At 42.4% G+C, this 22,265-nt stretch overlaps 1 protein-coding gene across 1 annotated transcript in view; it reads right to left on the minus strand.

Moving 5' to 3' along the window:
- The window catches only part of LOC126428077 (uncharacterized), a 293,361-nt gene that overhangs the window by 153,219 nt on the left and 117,877 nt on the right, over positions 1–22,265 (minus strand). The window contains exon 2 of the mRNA XM_050089966.1: positions 18,941–19,056. Within this exon, the coding sequence (XP_049945923.1) occupies positions 18,941–19,053 (113 nt within the window). The 5' untranslated portion in view covers positions 19,054–19,056. The remainder of the gene's footprint in view (positions 1–18,940; positions 19,057–22,265) is intronic.

The following is a 22,265-nucleotide window of genomic DNA, read 5'->3' on the forward strand; positions in this document are numbered from 1 at the left end:
TGATAAAGTCAGAAATTTTTCAAGTTTTTTTCACTACACGTTCAGCCAATATAGCTTTTTTTGGCAAAACCGTGTATCTACTTTTTGACTGGATTGAATAATTCTCTTTCAGTAAACGGTTGAGGTGACGCGAACAGGAAGCGTGTACGACATATTACTTTTAATTGTTTTGTGACATCAGGTATTTTAGACGTTTATTGTCAATTGTCGGAAGTACTTTTTTGTGAACAGCATCTTTCATCGTTTGCCAATTTTCTTAATCAACGTAGCTTCAGAATATGATTTGACATTGTTTACATTGGTGCGTTGGTGTGATTTGCATCCACGTAGCTGGTGACGCACTTTTCTGCACAATATAATTATTTACCTTCAACACAAATAAATGGCTGAGTATCTGTTTATGGGCTAAATTAAAATGATTTTTAATTTTTGGAGACCATCATAGCTTTTCATTAAAACGAAATGTTAACTCCCGCTAAAATTTGTCAGTGTTCCTTAATCCTTCAAGTACTCGTAATGGAACTTTTGTGCTCAACGTTGTATCCCTAACGCTACATGAACCTAATTAGTTACGCGTTAATTCCAACTGGAACAACGTAATCCACAGCAACATATTAATCACTTGTAAATAATGGGACGAATAATTACTCTGTTCAGTGTGTAATTAAATGAGCACGTTTGAGGCTTATTTTGACGTTGGCCCACCTCCTCACATATCTTCACGTACCCTTGGGGTGGTAAGTGGTATGTGTACCTCATTTGTATATCACTGCTTCAGTTTAACGAATGAAAGCACTACAGACTAGTTTTCGCTCGGAATAATGAATGGGCATCTCAGTCAACCAAAATACTAAAGAGTAACATCAGTTGAAGGAACGTAAACACGTTCAAACCGAAAGCTAGACTGTTTTCACGTGATAAGAAAGAACTGATGGCTCTGAGCACTATGGGACTTAACATCTGAGGTCATCAGTCCCCTAGAACTTAGAACTACTTAAACCTAACTAACCTAAGGACATCACACACATCCATGCCCGAGGCAGGATTCGAACCTGCGACCGTAGCGATCGCGCGGTTCGAGACTGTAGCGCCTAGAACCGTTTGGCTACTCCGGTCAGCTTACAGTAGTGGCTTGTAAGCGATTTGCAATACTTGTGGACTGCACTTTACCACAGGCCTTCTTATAAATTTTCAGTCTTCCATTAGCCTTCTCTAATACTCAGTTATAGTGTCACATACGTCGGTCGGTAAAAACAGAATCCTTATCCGTCTGACAGTATGACCGACTTTTATCAGCCCCTTTTCTCAGGAACGGATAGAGGCGTCACATTCGCATACACCCTGCCGGGAAAAAAATCGCAACATCAGAAGTTGTGCGACATAAACAAAAGTTTGTAGCTGTCAGCCCTGGCAATGTACCATTAGAACTCGTGGCTGGAAAAACGAGAGGTAGTGGGATCGAACTTGGGTTGGTCCGCGCATTTTTCAGTCTTTGTTTTAACCCAGCCTTCACTTCTCAGTATTGTTAGGGGTCGCCAATTTCCATTCTAGGTTAAATTGTATATTCCCTATCCCCGGTCTGTTAACTGGGATAGGCTAGGGACGCTCAAGTAGCTGACTTGCAACACACCACTGAGCCACACTAAGCTATTATTATTATCTGTATAGATAATTAAGTTTTTGTTAATCTGTCAGAGAGCAAGTCCTATTCGCACTTGGTCAATTTTTTGTAATCGTCAAATTTAATATAGCTTCTCAGTGCTACAGGCAGATACCAATCTACATCTACATAGATAATCTGCAAGCCACCGTACAGTACGTGGCGGAGGATACCCTGTACCACTACTAACCACTTCCTTTCCTGTTCCACTCGCAAATAGAGTGAGGGAAAAACGACTATCTATATGCCTCCTATGAGACCAAATTTTTCGAGTCTTGTCTTTCTGGTCCTTACGCGCAATGTATGTTGGCGGCAGTTGAATCGTTCGGCCGTCAGCTTCAAATGCCGGTTCTCTAAATTTTCTCAATAGTGAAACTTCCTGGCAGATTAAAACTGTGTGCCCGACCGAGACTCGAACTCGGCACACAGTTTTAATCTGCCAGGAAGTTTCATATCAGCGCACACTCCGCTGCAGAGTGAAAATCTCATTCTGGAAACGTCCCTCAGGCTGTGGCTAAGCCATGTCTCCGCAATATCCTTTCTTTCAGGAGTGCTAGTTCTGCAAGGTTCGCAGGAGAGCTTCTGTAAAGTTTGGAAGGTAGGAGACGAGGTACTGGCAGAAGTGAAGCTGTGAGTACCGGGCGTGAGTCGTGCTTCGGTAGCTCAGTTGGTAGAGCACTTGCCCGCGAAAGGCAAAGGTCCCGAGTTCGAGTCTCGGTCGGGCACACAGTTTTAATCTGCCAGGAAGTTTCATATCAGCGCACACTCCGCTGCAGAGTGAAAATCTCATTCTGGTTTCTCAATAGTGTTTCAAGAAAAGACTGTCATCTTTCCTCCAGGGATCCGCAGATGAGTTCCCGAAGCACTTCTGTTAACACTTAACGTGTTGTTCGAACCTAACCGTAACAAAACTACCATGAATTGCTTTGATGTCTTCCTTCGATCCGGCCTGGTACGAATCCCAAACACTCGAGCAGTATTCAAAACTAGGTCGCACCAGCGTCCTACGTGCGGTCTCCTTTGCAAATGAGCCGCACTTCCCTAAAATTCTCTCAATATAGCCAAGTCGACCAACCGCCTTCCCTACCACGGTTCTCACAACTCGTTTCATCTCATATCGCTCTGCAACGTTACGCCCAGATACGCTATGTCATCAAAAGTATCCGCACTCATGACTGCAAATGGCGTACAAGTTCGTAGCGTCCTCCATCAGTAATGCTGGAATTCACTACGGTGTTGGCCCACCCTTAGACTTGATGACAGCTTCCACTCTTGCAGGTATACGTTCAATCAGGTGCTGGAAGGTGTCTTGGGGAATGGCAGCCCATTCTTCACGGTCGGTCAGGCCTGGCAGAAGTCAGCGTTCCAAAACATCCTATGCTACGGTCTTAGGTGTAAGTAGGTCTAAGTTCTAGGGGACTGATGACCTCAGATGTTAAGTCCCATAGTGCTCAGAGCCATTTGAAACAAAACATCCTAAAGGTGTACTATAGCATTCAGGTCAGGACTCTGTGCAGGCCAGTCCATTACAGGGATGTTATTGTCGTGTAAACACTCCGCCACAGGCCGTGCATTATGAACAGGTGCTCGATCGTGTTGAATGATACAATCGCCATTCCCGAATTGCTCTTCAACAGTAGGAAGCAATAAGGTGCTTAAAACATCAATGAAGGCCTGTGCTGTGATAGTGTCAGTAAAACAACAAGGTGTGCAAGCCCCCTCCACGAAAAACACGACCATTGCAGTGGATCCTGATGCAGTTTGGAATTCCTGTATGATGGTCTGGATAGATGTCTGCCTACTACACATTACGACCATCTTCAACTGCCGGCGGTCTCTGTCAGTCAACAGACGAGGTTGGTCTGTACGCTTTTGTGCAGTACGTGTCCCTTCACTATTACATCGGAAACAGTGGGCCTAGAGATGTTTAGGAATGTGGAAATCTCGCGTACAGACGTATGACACAAGTGACACCCAATCACTTGTCTACGTTCGAAGTCCGTGAGTTCCGAGGAGCGCCCCATTCTGCTCTCTCACGATGTCTAACGACTACTGAGGGCGCTGATACGGAGTAACTGGCAGTAGGTGGCAGCACAATGCACCTACTATGAAAAATGTAGGTGTTTGGGGGTGTCCGGATACTATTGATCACATAGTGTGTTTAAACGACTTGACTGTGTCAAGCAGGACACTGGTAATACTGTATCCAACATTACAGGCTTGATCTTCCTACTCCTCGGCATTAACTTACATTTTTCCACATTAAGAGCTAGCTGCCATTCATCACACTAACTGGATATTTTGTCTCAGTCGTCTTGTATCACTCAACTTTGACACCTTACCGTAAACCACAGTGTCATCAGCAAACAATCGCAGATTGCAGCCCACCCTATCTTCCAAATCATTTGTGTAAAAAAGGACTACAGCGGTCCTTTTACACTTCCCTGGGGCACTCCTGACTATACCCTTGCCTCTGATGAATATTCGCCGTAGAGGACGACGTACTGGATTCTTTGTCTAAGAAGTCTTCGAGTTCACACATCTGTGAACTTATTCCAAACGTTCGTACTTTCGTTAACAACCTGCAATGGGTTATCGTGTCAAACGACTTTCGGAAATCTAGAAATATGGAATACTAATACGATGATGTGACGAGCTTACCATTTTCACCAGTAATCTCGTAATCACATACTATCAGGTTGTTTCTCTGTGTTACTGACGTTACCTTACACTTATCTATATTTACAGAGAATCTTGCTCAAGTCATTCTAGCCGGCCGGAGTGGCCGAGAGGTTCTAGGCGCTACAGTCTGGAACCGCGCGACCGCTACGGTTGCAAGTTCGAATCCTGCCTCGGGCATGGATGTGTGCGATGTCCTTAGATTAGTTAGCTTTACTTAGTTCTAAGTTCTAGGGGACTGATGACCTCAGCAGTTAAGTCCTATAGCGCTCAGAGCCATTTCAAGTCATTCTACACTGAAGCGCCATAGAAGATATAGGCATGCGTATTCAAATACAAAGTTATGTATACAGGCAGTATACGGCGCTGCGGTCGGCAAAGACTGCATAAGACAAAACATGTCTGGCGCAGTTGTTGGATTGGTTACTGTTGCTACATGGCACATTACAAAGATTTAAGTGACTTTCAACGTGATGTAGTAATCGGCGCACGAGCTATGGGACACAGCAATCCCGAAGTAACGATGAAGTGGGGATTTTTCCGTACGACCATTTCACGGGTGTACCCTGAATATGAGGAATCCATTGAAAATGAAATCTCCGACATCGCTGCGGCCGGAGAGAGATCCTGCAAGAACGGGACCAACGACGACAGAAGAGAATCGTTCAGTGAGACAGAAGTGCAACCATTCGGCAAATTGCTGCATATTTCAATGATGGACCATCAACAAGTGTCAAAGTGCGATATGGGCTTTCGGTGCCGAAGGCCCACTCGCGTACCCTTGGTGACTGCACGACACAAATCTTTACATCTCGCCTCGGCCTGTCAACACCGGCATTGGGCTGTTGATGACTGGAAACATGTTGCCTGGTCGGACTAGTCTCAAATTGCATCGAGCAGATGGACGTGTACTGGTATGGAGACAATCTCATGAATCCATGGACCCTGCATGTCAGCAACGGACTGTTCAAGCTGGCAGAGGCTCTGTAATGGTGTGGGGCGTGTGCAGTTGGGAGTGATATGGGACGCTTGATACGTTTAGATACGAGTCTGACAGGTGATACGTACTAAGCATCTTGTCTCACCACCAGCATCCATTTATGTCCATCGTGCATTCCGACGGACTTGGGCAATTCCAGCAGGACACCCCACACGCCCAGAATAGTACAGGGTGGCTCCAGAAACACTCTTCTGAGTTTAGACACTTCAGCTGGCCACCAAATTCTTGGATGCCTTGCAACTCGCCGTTCTGAAGAGAGCTTCACCCATCGCACTCTTACCGATTTATGGACAGCCCTGCAGGATTCACGGTGTCAGTTCTCTCCAGTACTAGTTCAGACATTAGTCGAGTCCATGCCACGTCGTGTTGCGGCACTTCTGCGCGCTTGCGGGGGCGCTACACGATATTAGGCAGGTGCACCTGTTTCTTTAGCTCTTCATTGTATGTAACTTACAATTGTGGAACGACGGTACTTTCCAATAGCGCGTAGATAAACAGGTATCTTAACTTTCAACGTATTTACTTTAGAATGTTACTGACATTTTATATTTACTCTCCCTGTTTACTGAAACCAGATATAGTCTCTGGACGCTATTGATATATATTTAACTTCGCAGCTTCCTGCAGCGTCAGTTAATAAACGCACCCAGTGCAGTTGCATAATACGTGTTTACTTTTTCTTTTTTCATGTCGCTCCTCCTTGGAGTAGAGTTGATTCAGTCGTATCTGCCGCTCCCAAGCAAATTTAGCCAAGCAAACATCGCAGCCCTCCATGTGATATAATGCGACCGTGGTAAGCTCCCGCTTGCGTCACATCATATCGTCGAAATGAGACGTACATACAGTGAACATCGATACTTAAAAATACAGAATTTTGCAGAATAAACATGAATTTGACAGATTCTGCCGCCAGCCACACGTCCCAACAATCAGGTGTGATGGTCTTAGATGCAGGACCCTTTAGTTGACATCCCCAGCATCCTTACAGCACAGCGGTACGCCCACCTTATTTCACACCCCGTTTTGTTGCCCCTAATGGGAAGCCATAGTTTCTCTTACCGCAATTTGTAGAGCTCTTTCTGTCGAATTTATCATCCAATTTTCCCTGTAAGGATTTATTTGTCTGTGAGTATAATGAAATGTATTGATTTCTGTCCCTGTCGGGTAATTTCTCCGTGATCCCTATTTTTTTGAGTGTATAAAAAGTTTCGTCATACAGTTCAGTACTTTGATGTTGACCACGCGGTGCGTCAAAGATTGCTATATGTTTATGAAGACTTCAAAAAAAACCTAAAAAATATTTTCCACGCAATAAAAAACACTGCAGAATCTAATGGCTTTCATTCGAATCAAGTAAGTGCATACAGTGCTATAGTGAACATTGGCAAAAACAGTTCGGTTTTTGTCTTACTGAAAAATGAAATTTGAGAGTAGACTACAACTGCTATGCCACAAATAATATTGAAAAATGCCGCCTTAAAACATTTCGTTATGATGTAGAGGCATTAGTTCTCAAAATCTACAATGAACTGGCACATCTCCTGAATCAAATGTTCAGTCACTGAGTAAATTTTCAGATTGTTTAAGACTGATTTGGCAGTTTGAGACATCAAAAGGCGAGCATGATGCCGAAGAAACTTCCTGAATGCTATCTACATTTTCCCTGTTCGAAACTGTTGTTAGAAAACAGCTTTGTTCAAAATGGTTTAAATGGCTCTAATCACTATGGGTTTAACATTTGAGGTCATCAGTCCTCTAGACTTAGAACTACTTAAACCTAACTAACCTAAGGACATCACACACATCAATGCCCCTGGCAGGATTCGAATCTGCGACCGTAGCAGCAGCGCGGTTCCAGACTGAAGCGCCTAGAACCGCTCGGCCACTGTGGCCGGCTCAGCTTTGTTACTCATGTTGATTTCCAAACAGTGATAAGGGACCATAAGAGGGAGCCAGAGAGCAGGAAACAAGATAAATACTTAGGAAACAAAGTTCATGAAATCCTGGAAGAAATATTAAAATCACAGCGGCAGAGTTTAGAAAATAATGCATAATCTTTCTTATCAAGTTGCATTGACTCTTTGTCCTAAAACTGTGACTTTCCTGGGAACAACGTGTTAAATCTGCATACCAGTTTTTCTCTTTAAAGAACACGAAGATTTTCGCCTACAATTGTTTTAAAAACTGTCAAAAAGTAGAGTTCTACCGTATCTTCCTTCGCCGTCGGCGTTGTCGTTGATGCCGTGAGGCACCGTTATAGCAAGAGGAAAGGCGCGTCGATCTTAGAGCATGAGATATGATGACCTTAAGCCATTGACAACACACAACGGTCACGGTAGCACCTGATTCCAGAATAGCTGCAGTAGTTAAGATCTACGAACTATCCCCTCTTGACCAGGTCCCCAAAACTTAACTCGTAACGAGATCCCTTCAAAGCAAATTGTCATAACGATCGTCTATAAAGGCTTCGTACAACGAAAAGAAATGTTACGGTTTATGGAATAATAACAGATATGACCAAACTGTCTTGTCTCTTCTGCTTTATTTAACATAACTTCGTTCACAGTTTCATTTAGCATTCACCACTCATTCACCGAAACCCTTTGATGAACAGTTTTGGTTGCTTAACACCAACAGTCAATGATAATGATACAGCTTTTCTCCTTTTTATAAATTGAAGCCCGCTCTCCGCGATATAATAAAAAAAACCGGTTTCAATACCGCGTCCCTCGTGAGATGCGAATAGACTTATCCCGGAATTGACCGCCCTGTAGGTGTAATCAATTTAATGACCACACTTCGCTGTCCGCTATTTCGCGTAACTGAATGTCCATTTGTTAGTCTGATTATACACTGTAGCTATTTAAAATTCGCACCTATATTTTTAACAACGTACAATTAGCAATTTACTACATATTATTTCCAATAACACTAAACAGATATCGCCGTTATATTTTAATTGTATTCAAAAGCATGTTACTACTATTATGACCAACCAAATCGTCACAAATCGCGCGGCGTGCGTTTTTAATGATAACTTTACACTATTCAATTTCCGTTACAGCTATCTTGACTCGTAATGTTACAGAGTCTCAATCTGAATGAAGCTTAGTTAAAGAATGAATTCTGCTATTTCCGGAATGCATACACTGGAGCTCAAGGTAGTAAAGCAGGACACATTTTGGCGCATTTCTTTGGGCGGTAGATCGCAGTTGACATCTCCCGTTCCCATTGGCTTTGTGTTGCATCATACATATTTTCAGTTCCTACCGGTAACTCATTTTGTGAAAGAATCTTCAGTATGATGAAGAACCAGTGGTCAGAAGGAACAAGCCCTTAGCCTTAGCGAAAAGCGATCTTCAAACAGAAGTGCGCTTGTTACTGTTGGACAATTTCTTCAAGACTTTTCATTTCTCTCTCTTTTAATTCATGAATTGAATATAACAAATTGCCTGTAAATGTTCATTTAAAAATTCCGTTCGTGTTTCAATGGTAAATCCATGCATTATAAATAAGAATGGAAAGGAGACGACTTTATTTTATTTTTTATTTTTGTGTTAATACAACATTAAAACTAAATTTTGATATGTTTAGAATTCTAGGTACAACAGATTAGTTATATCACTAATGACATCTGCAGTAAACTATTAGCATTTTCTTCACTCCTGTATGATCGACAAGTTATCCAGCCCTGGGGTTTGGAAAAGTGGCATTCCTGTTAACTTCGACTCGCTGCCTCGCTAGACATCACTACTAGCGCACACGTTACTGCTTTACTCAGAAAACAAACAAACCAGGTTATTATGTTTAGGAAACCACTGTGAAGCAAGAACTGCAAGGCCGCTATGCCTCTGACTCGCAACACACAGTTTGAAAACCCATGTCGTAAGAGATCTGTAGCCCAGTTTTCTGTAAGCTTTCGTAATTGAGACAGAAGCAAAGACAGAGTGTGGATGATGTTTGTATGTGTACACCTGCCAATTACAAAAACAAAAAATCTGGAGATTTTTAAAAATCGAGAGATTCAGTTTTAAAAATCTGGAAGTACGAATGACCATAACATGCGGTTCATTTCAGAGTAATCTCGAGAGAACTGTTGCGAATCTTTTCCTATGACGTCGCAAATAAGGAGTATTAAAAGACTAGAAATACCTAAATTCCTCAAACAAGAGAAAGGCAAGCACGGACCTATAGCGGACTGGTGCGTGGTGCACAGAAACAAGTAACACAAAACTGTTAACCCCCCATTTATTTTCGCTATAACGCTTCGACCGTTAAGCTCTCATAATCTTAATTTTCAACTTAAACTTGTTATAATTTAAGGAAATTGACGGAGATCTGAAATGTGAAATAATTTGGGTGAAGGTCACGGTCAAAGCAGGCTCAGACATGGTAATTGGATGTCTCTATAGGGCACCTGGCTCAGCAGCTGTTGTGGCTGAGCACCTGAAGGATAATTTGGAAAATATTTCGAGCAGATTTCCCCACCATGTTAAAGCTCTGGGTGGAGATTTTAATTTGCCGGATATAGCCTGGGAAACTCAAACGTTCATTACGGGTGGCAGGGACAAAGAATCCAGTGAAATTTTTTTAAGTGCTTTATCCGAAAACTATCTTGAGCAGTTAAACAGAGAACCGACTAGTGGCAATAACATATTAGACTTTCTGGTGGCAAACAGACCCGACTATTTGAAACAGTTAACGCAGAACAGGGAATCAGCGATCATAAAGCGTTTACTGCATCGATGATCTCAGCCGTAAATAGAAATATTAAAAAAGGTTGTAAGATTTTTCTGTTTAGCAAAAGTGACAAAAAGCAGATTTCAGAGTACCTGACGGCTCAACACAAAAGTTTTGTCTCAAGTACAGATAGTGTTGAGGATCAGTGGACAAAGTTCATAACCATCGTACAATATGCGTTAGACGAGTATGTGCCAAGCAAGATCGTAAGAGATGGAAAAGAGCCACCGTGGTACAACAACTGAGTTAGAAAACTGCTACGGAAGCAAAGGGAACTTCACAGCAAACATAAACATAGCCAAAGCCTTGCAGACAAACAAAAAATAACGTGAAGCGAAATGTAGTGTGAGGAGGGCTATGCGAGAGGCGTTCAATGAATTCGAAAGTAAAGGTCTATGTACTGACTTGGCAGAAAATCCTAAAACAAAATGTCCAGACACTCTGTGACCAAAGTGGTACTGAAACAGAGGATGACAGACTAAAGAGCGAAATACTACATGTCTTTTTCCAAAGCTGTTTCACAGAGGAAGACTGCACCGTAGTTCCTTCTCTAGATTGTCCACAGATAACAAAATGGTAGGTATCGAAATAGACGACAGAGGGATAGAGAAACAATTAAAATCGCTCAAAAGAGGAAAGGCCGCTGGAACTGATGGGATACCAGTTCGATTTTACACAGAGTACGCGAAGGTACTTGCCCCCCTTCTTGCAGCAGTGTACCGTAGGTCTCTAAAAGAGCATAGCGTTCCAAAGGATTGGAAAAGGGCGCAGGTCATCCCAGTTTTCAAGAAGGGACGTCGAACAGATGTGCAGAACTATAGACCTATATCTCTAACGTCGATCAGTTGTAGAATTTTGGAACACGTATTATGTTCGAGTATAATGACTTTTCTGGAGACTAGAAATCTACTCTGTAGGAATCAGCATGGGTTTCGAGAAAGACGATCATTGAAACCCAGCTCGCGCTATTCGTCCACGAGACTCAGAGGGCCATAGACACGGGTTCCCAGGTAGATGCCGTGTTTCTTGACTTCCGCAAGGCGTTCGATACAGTTCCCGACAGTCGTTTAATGAACAAAGTAAGAGCATATGGGCTATCAGACCAATAGTGTGATTGGATTGAAGAGTTCCTAGATAACAGAAAGCAGCATGTCATTCTCAATGGAGAGAACTCTTCCAAAGTAAGAGTGATTACAGGTGTGCCGCAGGGGAGTGTCGTAGGACCGTTGCTATTCACAATATACATAAATGACATTGTGGATGACATCGGAAGTTCACAGAGGCGTTTTGCTGTGGTATATCAAGAGGTTGTAATTGTGGTGTCACCGCCAGACACCACACTTGCTAGGTGATAGCCTTTAAATCGGCCGCGGTCCGTTAGTATACGTCGGACCCGCGTGTCGCCACTGTCAGTGATTGCAGACCGAGCGCCGCCACACGGCAGGTCTAGAGAGTCTTCCTAGCACTCGCCACAGTTGTACAGCCGACTCTGCTAGCGATGGTTCACTGACAAAATACGTCCTCATTTGCCGAGACGATAGTTAGCATAGCCTTCAGCTACGTCATTTGCTACGACCTAGCAAGGCGACATTATCATTTGCTATTGATCTTGTTAATCATGTACCGTCAGACCGACGTTCACCATTAATGGATTAAAGTTAAGTATTCCACCAGCTACGTCCGTTTTTCTACATTCTAATTTCCCTTTCCTGTTCCAGACCTCACGCCAGCCTGCGTGAGCTAAAACGCGTGCCTTTCGGCTTCCTCTAATATTCCTGGGTTGGCTCTCCTGCAAATCCACAACAGTAACATTGGAAAATTGTACTGAAATGCAGGAGGATCTGCAGCGAATTGACGCATGGTGCAGGGAATGGCAATTGAATCTCAATGTAGACAAGCGTAATGTGCTGCGAATACGTAGAAAGAAAGATCCCTTATCATTTAGCTACACTATAGCAGGTCAGCAACTGGAAGCAGTTAATTCCATAAATTATCTGGGAGTACGCATTAGGAGTGATTTAAAATGGAAGGATCATATAAAGTTGATCGTCGGTAAAGCAGATGCCAGACTGAGATTTATTGGAAGAATCCTAAGGAAATGCAATCCGAAAACAAAGGAAGTAGGATACAGTACGCTTGTTCGCCCACTGCTTGAATACTGCTCAGCAGTGTGGGATCCGTACCAGATAGGGTTGATAGAACAGATAGAGAAGATCCAACGGAGAGCAGCGCGCTTCGTTACAGGATCATTTAGTAATTGCGAAAGCGTTACGGAGGTGGTAGATAAACTCCAGTGGAAGACTCTGCAGGAGAGACGCTCAGTAGCTTGGTACGGGCTTTTGTTGAAGCTTCGAAAACATACCTTCACCGAGGAGTCAAGCAGTATATTGCTCCCTCCTACGTATATCTCGCGAAGAGACCATGAGGATAAAATCAGAGATTAGAGCCCACACAGAGGCATACCGACAATCCTTCTTTCCACGAACAATACCAGACTGGAATAGAAGGGAGAACCGATAGAGGTACTCAAGGTACCCTCCGCCACACACCATCAGGTGGCTTGCGGAGTATGGATGTAGATGTAGATAATGGCCCAACACCCTGCACCATTTTTTTTTAATTTTTTTTTTTTTTTTTTTTTTTGCATATTGGTATTCCGGTTGCTATGAGTTTATTTACCGATTATCATTTTTTATTTGTAGTCACTGTGGCTATTTGAGTTTTCATTTTTGTCGTTTGGAGATAGTGAGTGTAGCTGTGAACGCTAGAATATGGAGTGCCAAATGGAGAAATCGAAACATTCGGAACATATTCTTCTGCTTGAGTCGAGTAGAGGGGCGATAGCAGCGGAGACAGTCAGGAGCATTTGCGCTGTGTACGAGAATAATCCCAATGCACAGGGCACGAGAAGAAATTGGTTTCCTCGTTTTGAGGAGGATCGTTTTGACATCAGTGACACTCGACATTCAGGAAGGCTTTTGGGGCTGGACGAAGATCGTTTAAATGCATTAATCCACAACGATTCACGTCAGTGTACTCGAGAACTGGCAAAAGTGATGAACTGTGATCATTCCACATTCGTGCGACATTTGCATGCAATAAGGAAGGTTTAAAAGTCGACTGCGTGAGTACCGCACGTGCTAAGCAAACATCACAAAAATCAGCGGATGGCCATATGTGCATCTTTGCTTCCTCGTCATCAATTGGCTCGTGAACACCACCGACCATTCCCGTCCCGTACCGTTACTGGTGACGAGAAATGGTGTCTTTATTAAAAATAAGGAAAAGAAAGGAATGGCTGTGCGCGAACAAAGCAGCAGCTTCCCTACAAAGCCCTGCTCAAACATCCACAAAATATGTTATGCATCTAGTGAAACAATGACAGTGCAGACGCAATCGAAGAACAACGACGAGGAATATTGCGTGAAGTGATGCTCCTCTACGGTAACGCCCTCCCGCATTTTGCTAGACTCACAAAAAACACCTGATCTTGCGCCCTCAGATTTTCACCTTCCCCAGTCTTTTATCATCCGAAACTGAGGGAAATTCCTTTATGGATGAAACTGCGCTCCGAACATGGCTCCACGAGTTCTTTGCCTCAAAACCACATGTGATTTGTACAATTGCGGAATCGAAAAGTTACCCCAGCGTTGTCAGACTTTTATAATACTGAAGAAGCATATATTATTTATGACAAAAGTCTTTTGTTATGAGTTTCTGTTGTGTTTATTAAAATTATGGATGAAACGCTGCGAACTTATGCGCCATCCCAATATTTACGATCGCGTTGTACGACATCGCGCATGTTTAACTGTCACGCATGTCTATTTGCGATCGAGCTAATTATTTACGAGCGCTCCTACTACCTCAAGCTTGTACTTCCTGAGCTTCTAACATCGACCATATATTTTAATCTTCTTATTTTCAACTCTCTTTAACTTTTGCTAACTGTTTTTTATTACATGTTTATGTGCAGCACGCACCAGTCTGCTACAAGTATTATTTTACGTATTTTTCCCTCCAGGAATTTCGATTATTCTTAAAGAAAACTATGAAACGACACTCGTTATCTATAGCGTAGCCCAGGTAATCCTTTCAGGTATTCAAGTAAAAATTAACACTCTTAATCATTATACCGATTATAAGAACGTTGAGTACTGATCGACTTTAATTAATCAGAATAACAACACACAGACACAAGTTCAAAGAGAGCGCAACACTGAGCAATAAGAGTATATACTCTACAAAATGCGCGAGAATGAGGAAAAAATAACAACCTAAATACAGATCAAATGACTTTCGATTTTATAAACTTCTATACATATATGGATTAAAAAGGAATATGAACGAATAGCTTCCAGCCATTGGGAGAGAGAGAGAAAAAAAACCTGAAACGGCGAGGTTTCAAAACACGTGTATTAGGTTTGCCGATAATTAGCCAGAAATAATGGAGTAATCGGGAGGTAGGAGGAAAAAAGTAGCAAATCGGGATTCTCGCCTAAATGGGGAAAGTTGGCACGTAATGATGTATCAAGGGCCGGCTCAGACTTCTGCTAATGTTGGGGAAACCTTCCTTGAAAAGCCAGTGACTGCGTGTGGTACAACGGCATGGTGCAAATCTTTCAACTCGGCCCCACTTCGTCGACTTACTTTTCCCGTAAGAACCCCAGTTATCGAACCGGCGAAAGGGGACCTTATAATGAATCATCCTCCTGTAACATCACCTTTTCTTAAATAGAAATAACCGTTACCGTGTATACTATCGATTCTTGCATAGGTTAAAATTAACTCAGCTGTTTCACTAAAAGATTTCATAGGATTTTGTATACGATGTTTTATATTTCAGGCTAAAATGTACAAAAAAGAAATTAATGTGTTACAATCGATATGTACTAACAGTTAAAATTACTCTTCTTTTAAAAATAATTGAAATTACAAAATTTTTAACAGACTTAAATTAATATTATTAATCGCGCAATCTAACGCTAATTATTAAATTTGTTTCTAGATTTATTTATGAAATAATTATATAATTTGGTAAAGATTCTTCTCCTGTCGAGAAAGTTTGTAAACTCCTTTGCTTTGCAAACTCTTTGGAAATTGAGTTACTGCAGAATGTAAGTAGTAGTGGGCATGCCTCAGATGGAAGTAGACGTTTTTATAAGTTTGTCACCAACAATGTAATTATTGGCTTTTGAATGTGGAAATTATAAAGTCGGTGTGATTTAGCAGAATGGGATACAATAAAAAGATATTCATAGCAACAGACAACTCTTCCTCAGTTCCTAGACACAACAAGATTTTGAGCAACAACAACAACATAATTAAAATCTTCTTCTTTTGTAATCTTAGTCCTCTCTAAGTTTTCAAAATTTGTGCAAAGCATGAGAACTTTAATGGCGATGTGTGGGAGTGAAAGATTACACCCTACAGTTTAATATCGAATCCGAATCACGTGTCGTACCTGGCGATTCCCCACATCTTTGACAGATAAAGGCTACGTTAAAGACAGATAGAAAATTATTTACCGCTGAACCAACATGCCCGACTGGCGGATGATGCACAGAGTGATCTTGAGGATAGCTTACTGTTTTATTATTTACCGTCAGAGACATTTCTGCGAAAAAATGGTGGCTGATTTAATAGCACTCAAGGGAGGGGCTATCGGCGACCCAATTTCACACAGAGTTTTTAAGCTTTTGAGTCCCAGCAATATGAAAAAATATTATTTTAAAATTTATAACAAAATTAACATTTTTATCATAGTGAGCAACGAGTACAAGAATAAATTGGTAAAAATTAAGCAATCAGTTGTTTCAAGGTGGTGGTTCCGCTTTTGAACCACTGGGAAATACAATTTTGAAGCACTTGCCATTTCATGAGATGTTTGAAAACAAAATCGCCTCTTAAAAAAATACGTAATAATGGGCCTAAAATTTAATAAATTGATATCACAAGTACATACTGGCCAGCAATTTCATTTCCAAGGAAGGAAGAAAGGATGATTGGGCTTAAAATCCCGTCGATATCGATATCATTAGAGACGGGAACAGAAGTCTGCCGTACCCTTTCAATGGAACCATCCCGGCATTTGCTTGGAGCGATATAAGGAAATCACGGAAAATCTAAATCTGGATGGCCGGACACGGGTTTGAACCGCTTTCCTCCAGAATGCTAGTCCAGTGCGCGAACTACTGCGCCATCTCGCTCGGTTTTCATTTCTAAATCATTTATAAGAGCAGCAGCACAAACTCAAATTTACGGGACGGGAACTTCAGATATTTTTCCTTCGGCGCCTATCCGGTTCAGATGTTGGCGATCGTAATGGATTTCTTCTCTTGTTGGCAGGAACACGGAACTGTTCCGTCGAGCACACTTAGCCAGCAGCTAAGGTTGTCAAACCAAGATATTTGTCTCCTTCCAGGACCTCTTTTGCTGTAGATTTTCCTCTTAAGTATTCTTTTGAAGCAAATCATATCTATTTGTATTCCGCATACAACTTTCAGCGTTTCACATCTTGATCGATTCAGGAGTAGAGCTCAAAAGTCTGTGGGTCCAAGGTATTCTCAGGATCCGCCTATGAAGCCACAATTCAAAGGCTGCCAGCTTCTTCTCCGTGTTTTTATTTGTGGACCACGTACCTACCCCATACAGGAGGATAAATATACAGAGCACTGCAAAAGTCTGATTTTTTTTTCGTAATGTTAGGTTATGGCTTTTGAAGACAGCACTCATTTTCTGAAACGCAGTTCATGCTTTCCCGATGCGAATCTTGATTTCTTGCGAGTTATCCAAATTTTCGTTTACTACGGTTCGAAGGTATGCATATTTTTCACCTCTTCTGTAGTTCTATGGTTTATGACTAAGCTTACTCCTGTAATATTTTCCTTATTTACGACCATGAGTTTTGTCTTTGTGGTGTTTATTTCATGCCCATGCTGACTGCTTACTCTTACAGTTCTATCCATAAACAATTTAACGCATGGATAGTGTCAGCAAATACAATAGAATCATCAGCATATCGAATGTTGTTTAATCTTTTTCCATTTATCACACCTTTATCTTCTACTTCGTCCAGGAGTCTCTGAATATGATTTCTGAGTATATATTAAATAGTATGGGTGACAAGATACACCCCTGTCTTACTCCCCTGAGAATTTTGACTGCTTCGATATGGTCACGCTGTTTGATTCCAGTACAGGTTCTTGATGATTCACAGATGTCTTTTCCCCGTTCCAGTATTTCTCAAAATCTCCATCAATTTGTCGTGCTTTCTCTATCTAAAGCCTTCTGGAAATCTAAATACGTTTTTATTAGATATAAATATTACGTATAGATGATCATCAGTTAGAACGAAATGTCGGCTTTTGGCAGTTCGATGTTGTCATTCCTTAAGTCATTCTACACTAGTGGCCATTAAAACTGCTACACCACGAAGATACGGTGCTAAAGAAGCGAAATTTAATCGACAGGAAGAAGATGCTGTGATATGCAATGCTTTTTAGAGCATTCACACCAGGTTGGCGCTGGTGGCGACACCTACAACGTGCTGACATAAGATACACAAACAGCACTTGACCGGCGTTGCCTGGTGAAACGTTGTTGTGATGCCTCGTGTAAGGAGGAGAAATGCGTACCATCACGTTTCCGACTTTCATAAAGGTCGGATTGTAGCCTATCGCGATTGCGTTTTATCGTATCGCTACATTGCTGCTCGCGTTGGTCGAGATCCAATGACTGTTAGCAGAATAAGGCATCGGTGGGTTCGGGAGGGTAATACGGAACGCCGTGTTGGATCCCAACGGCCTCGTACCACTAGCAGACGAGATGACAGGCATCTTACCCTCATGGCTGTAGCGGATCGTGCAGCCACATCCCGATCCCTGAGTCAACAGATGGGGACGTTTGCAGGACAACAACCATCTGCACGGACAGTTCGACTACGTTTGCAGCAGCATGGACTATCAGCTCGGAGACCGTGGCTGCGGTTACCCATGACGCTGCATCACAGACAGGAGCGCCTGCGATGGTGTACTCAACGACGAACCTGGATGCACGAATGGCAAAACGTCAGTTTTTCGGATGAATCCAGGTTCTGTTTACAGCATCATGATGGTCGCATCCGTGTTTGCCTACATCGCAGTGAACGCACATTGGAATCGTGTATTCGTCATCGCCATACTGGCGTATCACCCGACGTGATGGTATGGGGTGTCATTGGTTACACGTCTCGGTCACCTCTTGTTCGCATTGACGCCACTTTGAACAGTGGACGTTACATTTCAGATGTGTTACGACCCGTGGCTCTACCCTTCATTCGATCCCTGCGAAACCCTACATTTCAGCAGGATAATGCACAACCATATGTCGCAGGTCCTGTACAGGTCTTTCTGGATACAGAAAAAGTTCGACTGCTGCCCTGGCCAGCTCATTCTCCAGATCTCTCACCCATTGAAAACGTCTGGTCAATGGTGGCCGAGCAACTGGCTCGTCACAATACGCCGGTCACTACTCTTGATGAACTGTGGTATCGTGTTGAAGCTGCATGGGCAGCTGTACCTGTACACGCCATCCAAGCTCTGACTCAATGCCCAGGCGTATCAAGGTCTTTATTACGGTTAGATGTGGTTGTTCTGGGTACTGATTTCTCAGGATCTATGCACCCAATTGCGTGAAAATGTAATCACATGTCAGTTCTAGTATAATATATTTGTCCAATGAATACCCGTTTATCATCTGAATTTCTTCTTGGTGTAGCAATTTTAATGCCCAGTAGTGTAGTAATGTGCGCATATCGCTACAGAAAATAGCCTCCTCAAGAAGATGATCATTTTAACTGTATGAATGTTTTTGATACTTACTGCGTCACCCTGATGCAGATTCCGTCATCGTTTGCAGTTCTCGCCGATCCCCAAGTAACAACAGCTGAGAGGGCGCAGGCTGCCAGGATCAGCCAACACTGCTGGCGCGCCATCACCTGTCAACATCAATAGTTGTTGTTGTTGTTGGTGGTGGTGATATGAGGTCTGGTCGAAGGAAAGCTTGATTAACATGCTCCGCAAGCCACCGTACAGTGCGTGGCGGAGTGTACCCTGTACCACTGCTAGTCATTTGCTTTTCTGTTCCACTCGGAAATAGAGCGAGGGAAAAAGGACTGTCTATAAGCCTCCATATGAGCCCTAATTTCTGATATCTAATGTTCGTAGTCCTAACGCGCAATGGATGTTGGCTTCAGAAGAATCGTTCTGCAGTCAGCTTCAAATACCGGTTCTCTACAATTTTCTTAGTAGTGTATCTAAAAAGATCGTCGCCTTCCCTCCAGGGATTCCCACTTGGGTTTCCGAAGCATCTCCGTAACACTTACGTGTTATTGCAATCTACCGGTACAAATCTAACAGCCCGCCTCTGAACTGCTTCGATGTGTTCCTTCAATCCAACCTGGTACAGATCCCCAAACACCCGAGCAGTACTCGAAAATAGGTCGCACCAGCGTCCTGTATGCAGTCTCCTTTTTAGGAAAGATTGGTTCACAGCCAGATATTTAAACGACTTGACTGCGTCAAGCAGGACACTAGTAATACTGTATCGGAACATTACAGGTTTTTTCTTCCTACTCATCCACATTGAATTTTTCAATGGCTAGCTGACATTCATCACACCAACTGGAAATTTTGTCTAAGTGGTCTAGTATCTTTCTACAGTCACTCAACTTCGACACCTTACTGTACACCACAGTATCATCAGCAAACAACCGCAGATAGAGAACAACAGTGTTCCTATCACACTTCCCTGGGGCCCTCCTAACGATGCCCTTGTCTCTGATGAACCTTTGCAGTCGAGGACAACTTACCGGGTTCCGTTATTTAAGAAGTCTTCGAGTCACTCACGTATCTGTGAACAATCGACAGCAGCTTGTAAAAACCAGACGCGTCCATTCTGACGAAATTCGTGAATTCCTGCGGATATTCCAAAGCTACTTCAGTAACGGGGAGCATGCGCCCCTGCCTTCAGCTCTTCTTCCCAGCCCAAAGTCGAACCCAGTTGCTCCTCCTTGCCTTACACCGTCCTTCCAACTTCTCCTGGCGGGTACAGTGACAACTGTCGGACAGGTGCTTCATAGATAATTGTGCCTTCCCTATACACACTGCTGTGAAGCGTAGACATAGAAAATTATTTGCTTTTACCAGCATGACATAACACAAACACTTCAGTTCAAAATTCTGTGTCACTGCAGCGTAATTCCATGATAGCTGTACAAGAGCTGCTTAATATGTGGATGTCCATCTCATTATATCGACCAGGGACTACAGCTGATGATATATGTCAGAAAAAGTACCATCACAGCTGCATCTGTGTAAGAAAAATCATTTTGCTTTACTTATAGCCTTGGGAGAGTCAGTCCTGACAACACTCTACCATCTGGTGAGCAAGATGTATGAGACAGGCGAAATTCCCTCAGACTTCAAGTAGAATATAATAATTCCAATCCCAAAGAAAGCAGGTGTTGACAGATGTGAAAATTACCGAACTATCAGTTTAATAAGTCACGGCTGCAAAATTCTCTACAGACGAATGGAAAAACTGATAGAATTCGACCTCGGGGAAGATCAGTTTGGATTCCGTAGAAATGTTGGAACACGTGAGGCAATACTGACCCTACGACTTATCTTAGAAGAAAGATTAAGGAAAGGCAAACCTACGTTTCTAGCATTTTTAGAGTTAGAGGAACCTTTTGACACAGTTGACTGGAATACTCTCTTCCAAATTCTGAAGATGGCAGGGGTAAAATACAGGGAGCGAAAGGCTATTTACAATTTGTACAGAAACCAGATGGCAGTTATAAGAGTCGAGGGACATGAAAGGGAAGCAGTGGTTGGGAAGGGATTGAGACAGGGTTGTAACCTCTCCCCGATGTTGTTCAATCTGTATATTGACAAAGCAGTAAAGGAAACAAAAGAAAACTTCGGAGTAGGTATTAAAATCCATGGAGAAGAAATAAAAACTTTGAGGTTCGCCTATGAATTGTAATTCTGTCAGAGATAGCAATAAGATGAACATCAACAAAAGCAAAACAAGGGTAATGGAATGTAGTCGAAGTCGGGTGATGCTGAGGGAATTAGATTAGGAAATGAGACACTTAAAAGTAGTAAAGGAGTTTTGCTATTTGGGGAGAAAAAAATAACTGATGATGGTCGAAGTAGAGAGGATATAAAATGTGGACTGGCAATGGCAAGGAAAGCGTTTCTGAAGAAGAGAAATTTATTAACATCGAGTATAGATTTAAATGTCAAGAAGTCGTTTCTGAAAGTATTTGAATGGAGTGTAGCCATGTATGGAAGTGAAACGTGTACGATAAATAGTTTGGACAAGAAGAGAATAGAAGCTTTCGAAATGTGATGCTACAGAAGAATGCTGAAGATTAGATGGGTAGATCACATAACTAATGTGGAGGTATTGAATAGGATTGGGGAGAAGAAGAGTTTGTGGCACAACTTGGCAAGAAGAAGGGACCAGTTGGTAGGACATGTTCTGAGGCATCAAGGGATCACAAATTTAGCGTTGGAGGGTAGCGTGGAGGGTAAAAATCGCATAGGGAGACCAAGAGATGAATACACTAAGCAGATTCAGAAGGATGTAGGCTGCAGTAGGTACTGGGAGATGAAGAAGCTTGCACAGGATAGAGTAGCATGGAGAGCTGCATCAAACCAGTCTCAGGACTGAAGACCACAACAACAACAACAACATATATTTATATGTCGGTTCATGATAATGTGCCCATCATTTCGTTGATGGTCACAGTTATTGTGATATTCATGTGAAAGTAAGACAGTACAAGAAATTCGAAGATGTGTGCAATGAAAAATAGAGGTCGTATAATTGTGCGTTTTGTGCACATTACATAATATGTTGCAGCGTATGAAATGTAGCTAACATATTAATTTTTTCGTTTTACCTGCGTGGAGCGCTCCACCTGTCACAAATCTGATCTGACGTAGCACACTCATTTGCGATCGCGCCGCGCCAGCGGTACAGCCGGAGAGAAATATCCACAACATTCCTCATATTTCATAAACTGAGACATCGAAATGATATTTTAGGAAATGACAGAATGCAAAGAGGAGAGTATTTTGCTGTGCGGTTATTATGAAAAACTTCATTAACCACCGTTTTATTCGACTAACTACA

Source organism: Schistocerca serialis, chromosome 12 (assembly GCF_023864345.2).
Source record: "Schistocerca serialis cubense isolate TAMUIC-IGC-003099 chromosome 12, iqSchSeri2.2, whole genome shotgun sequence".
Taxonomy (NCBI): domain Eukaryota; kingdom Metazoa; phylum Arthropoda; class Insecta; order Orthoptera; family Acrididae; genus Schistocerca; species Schistocerca serialis.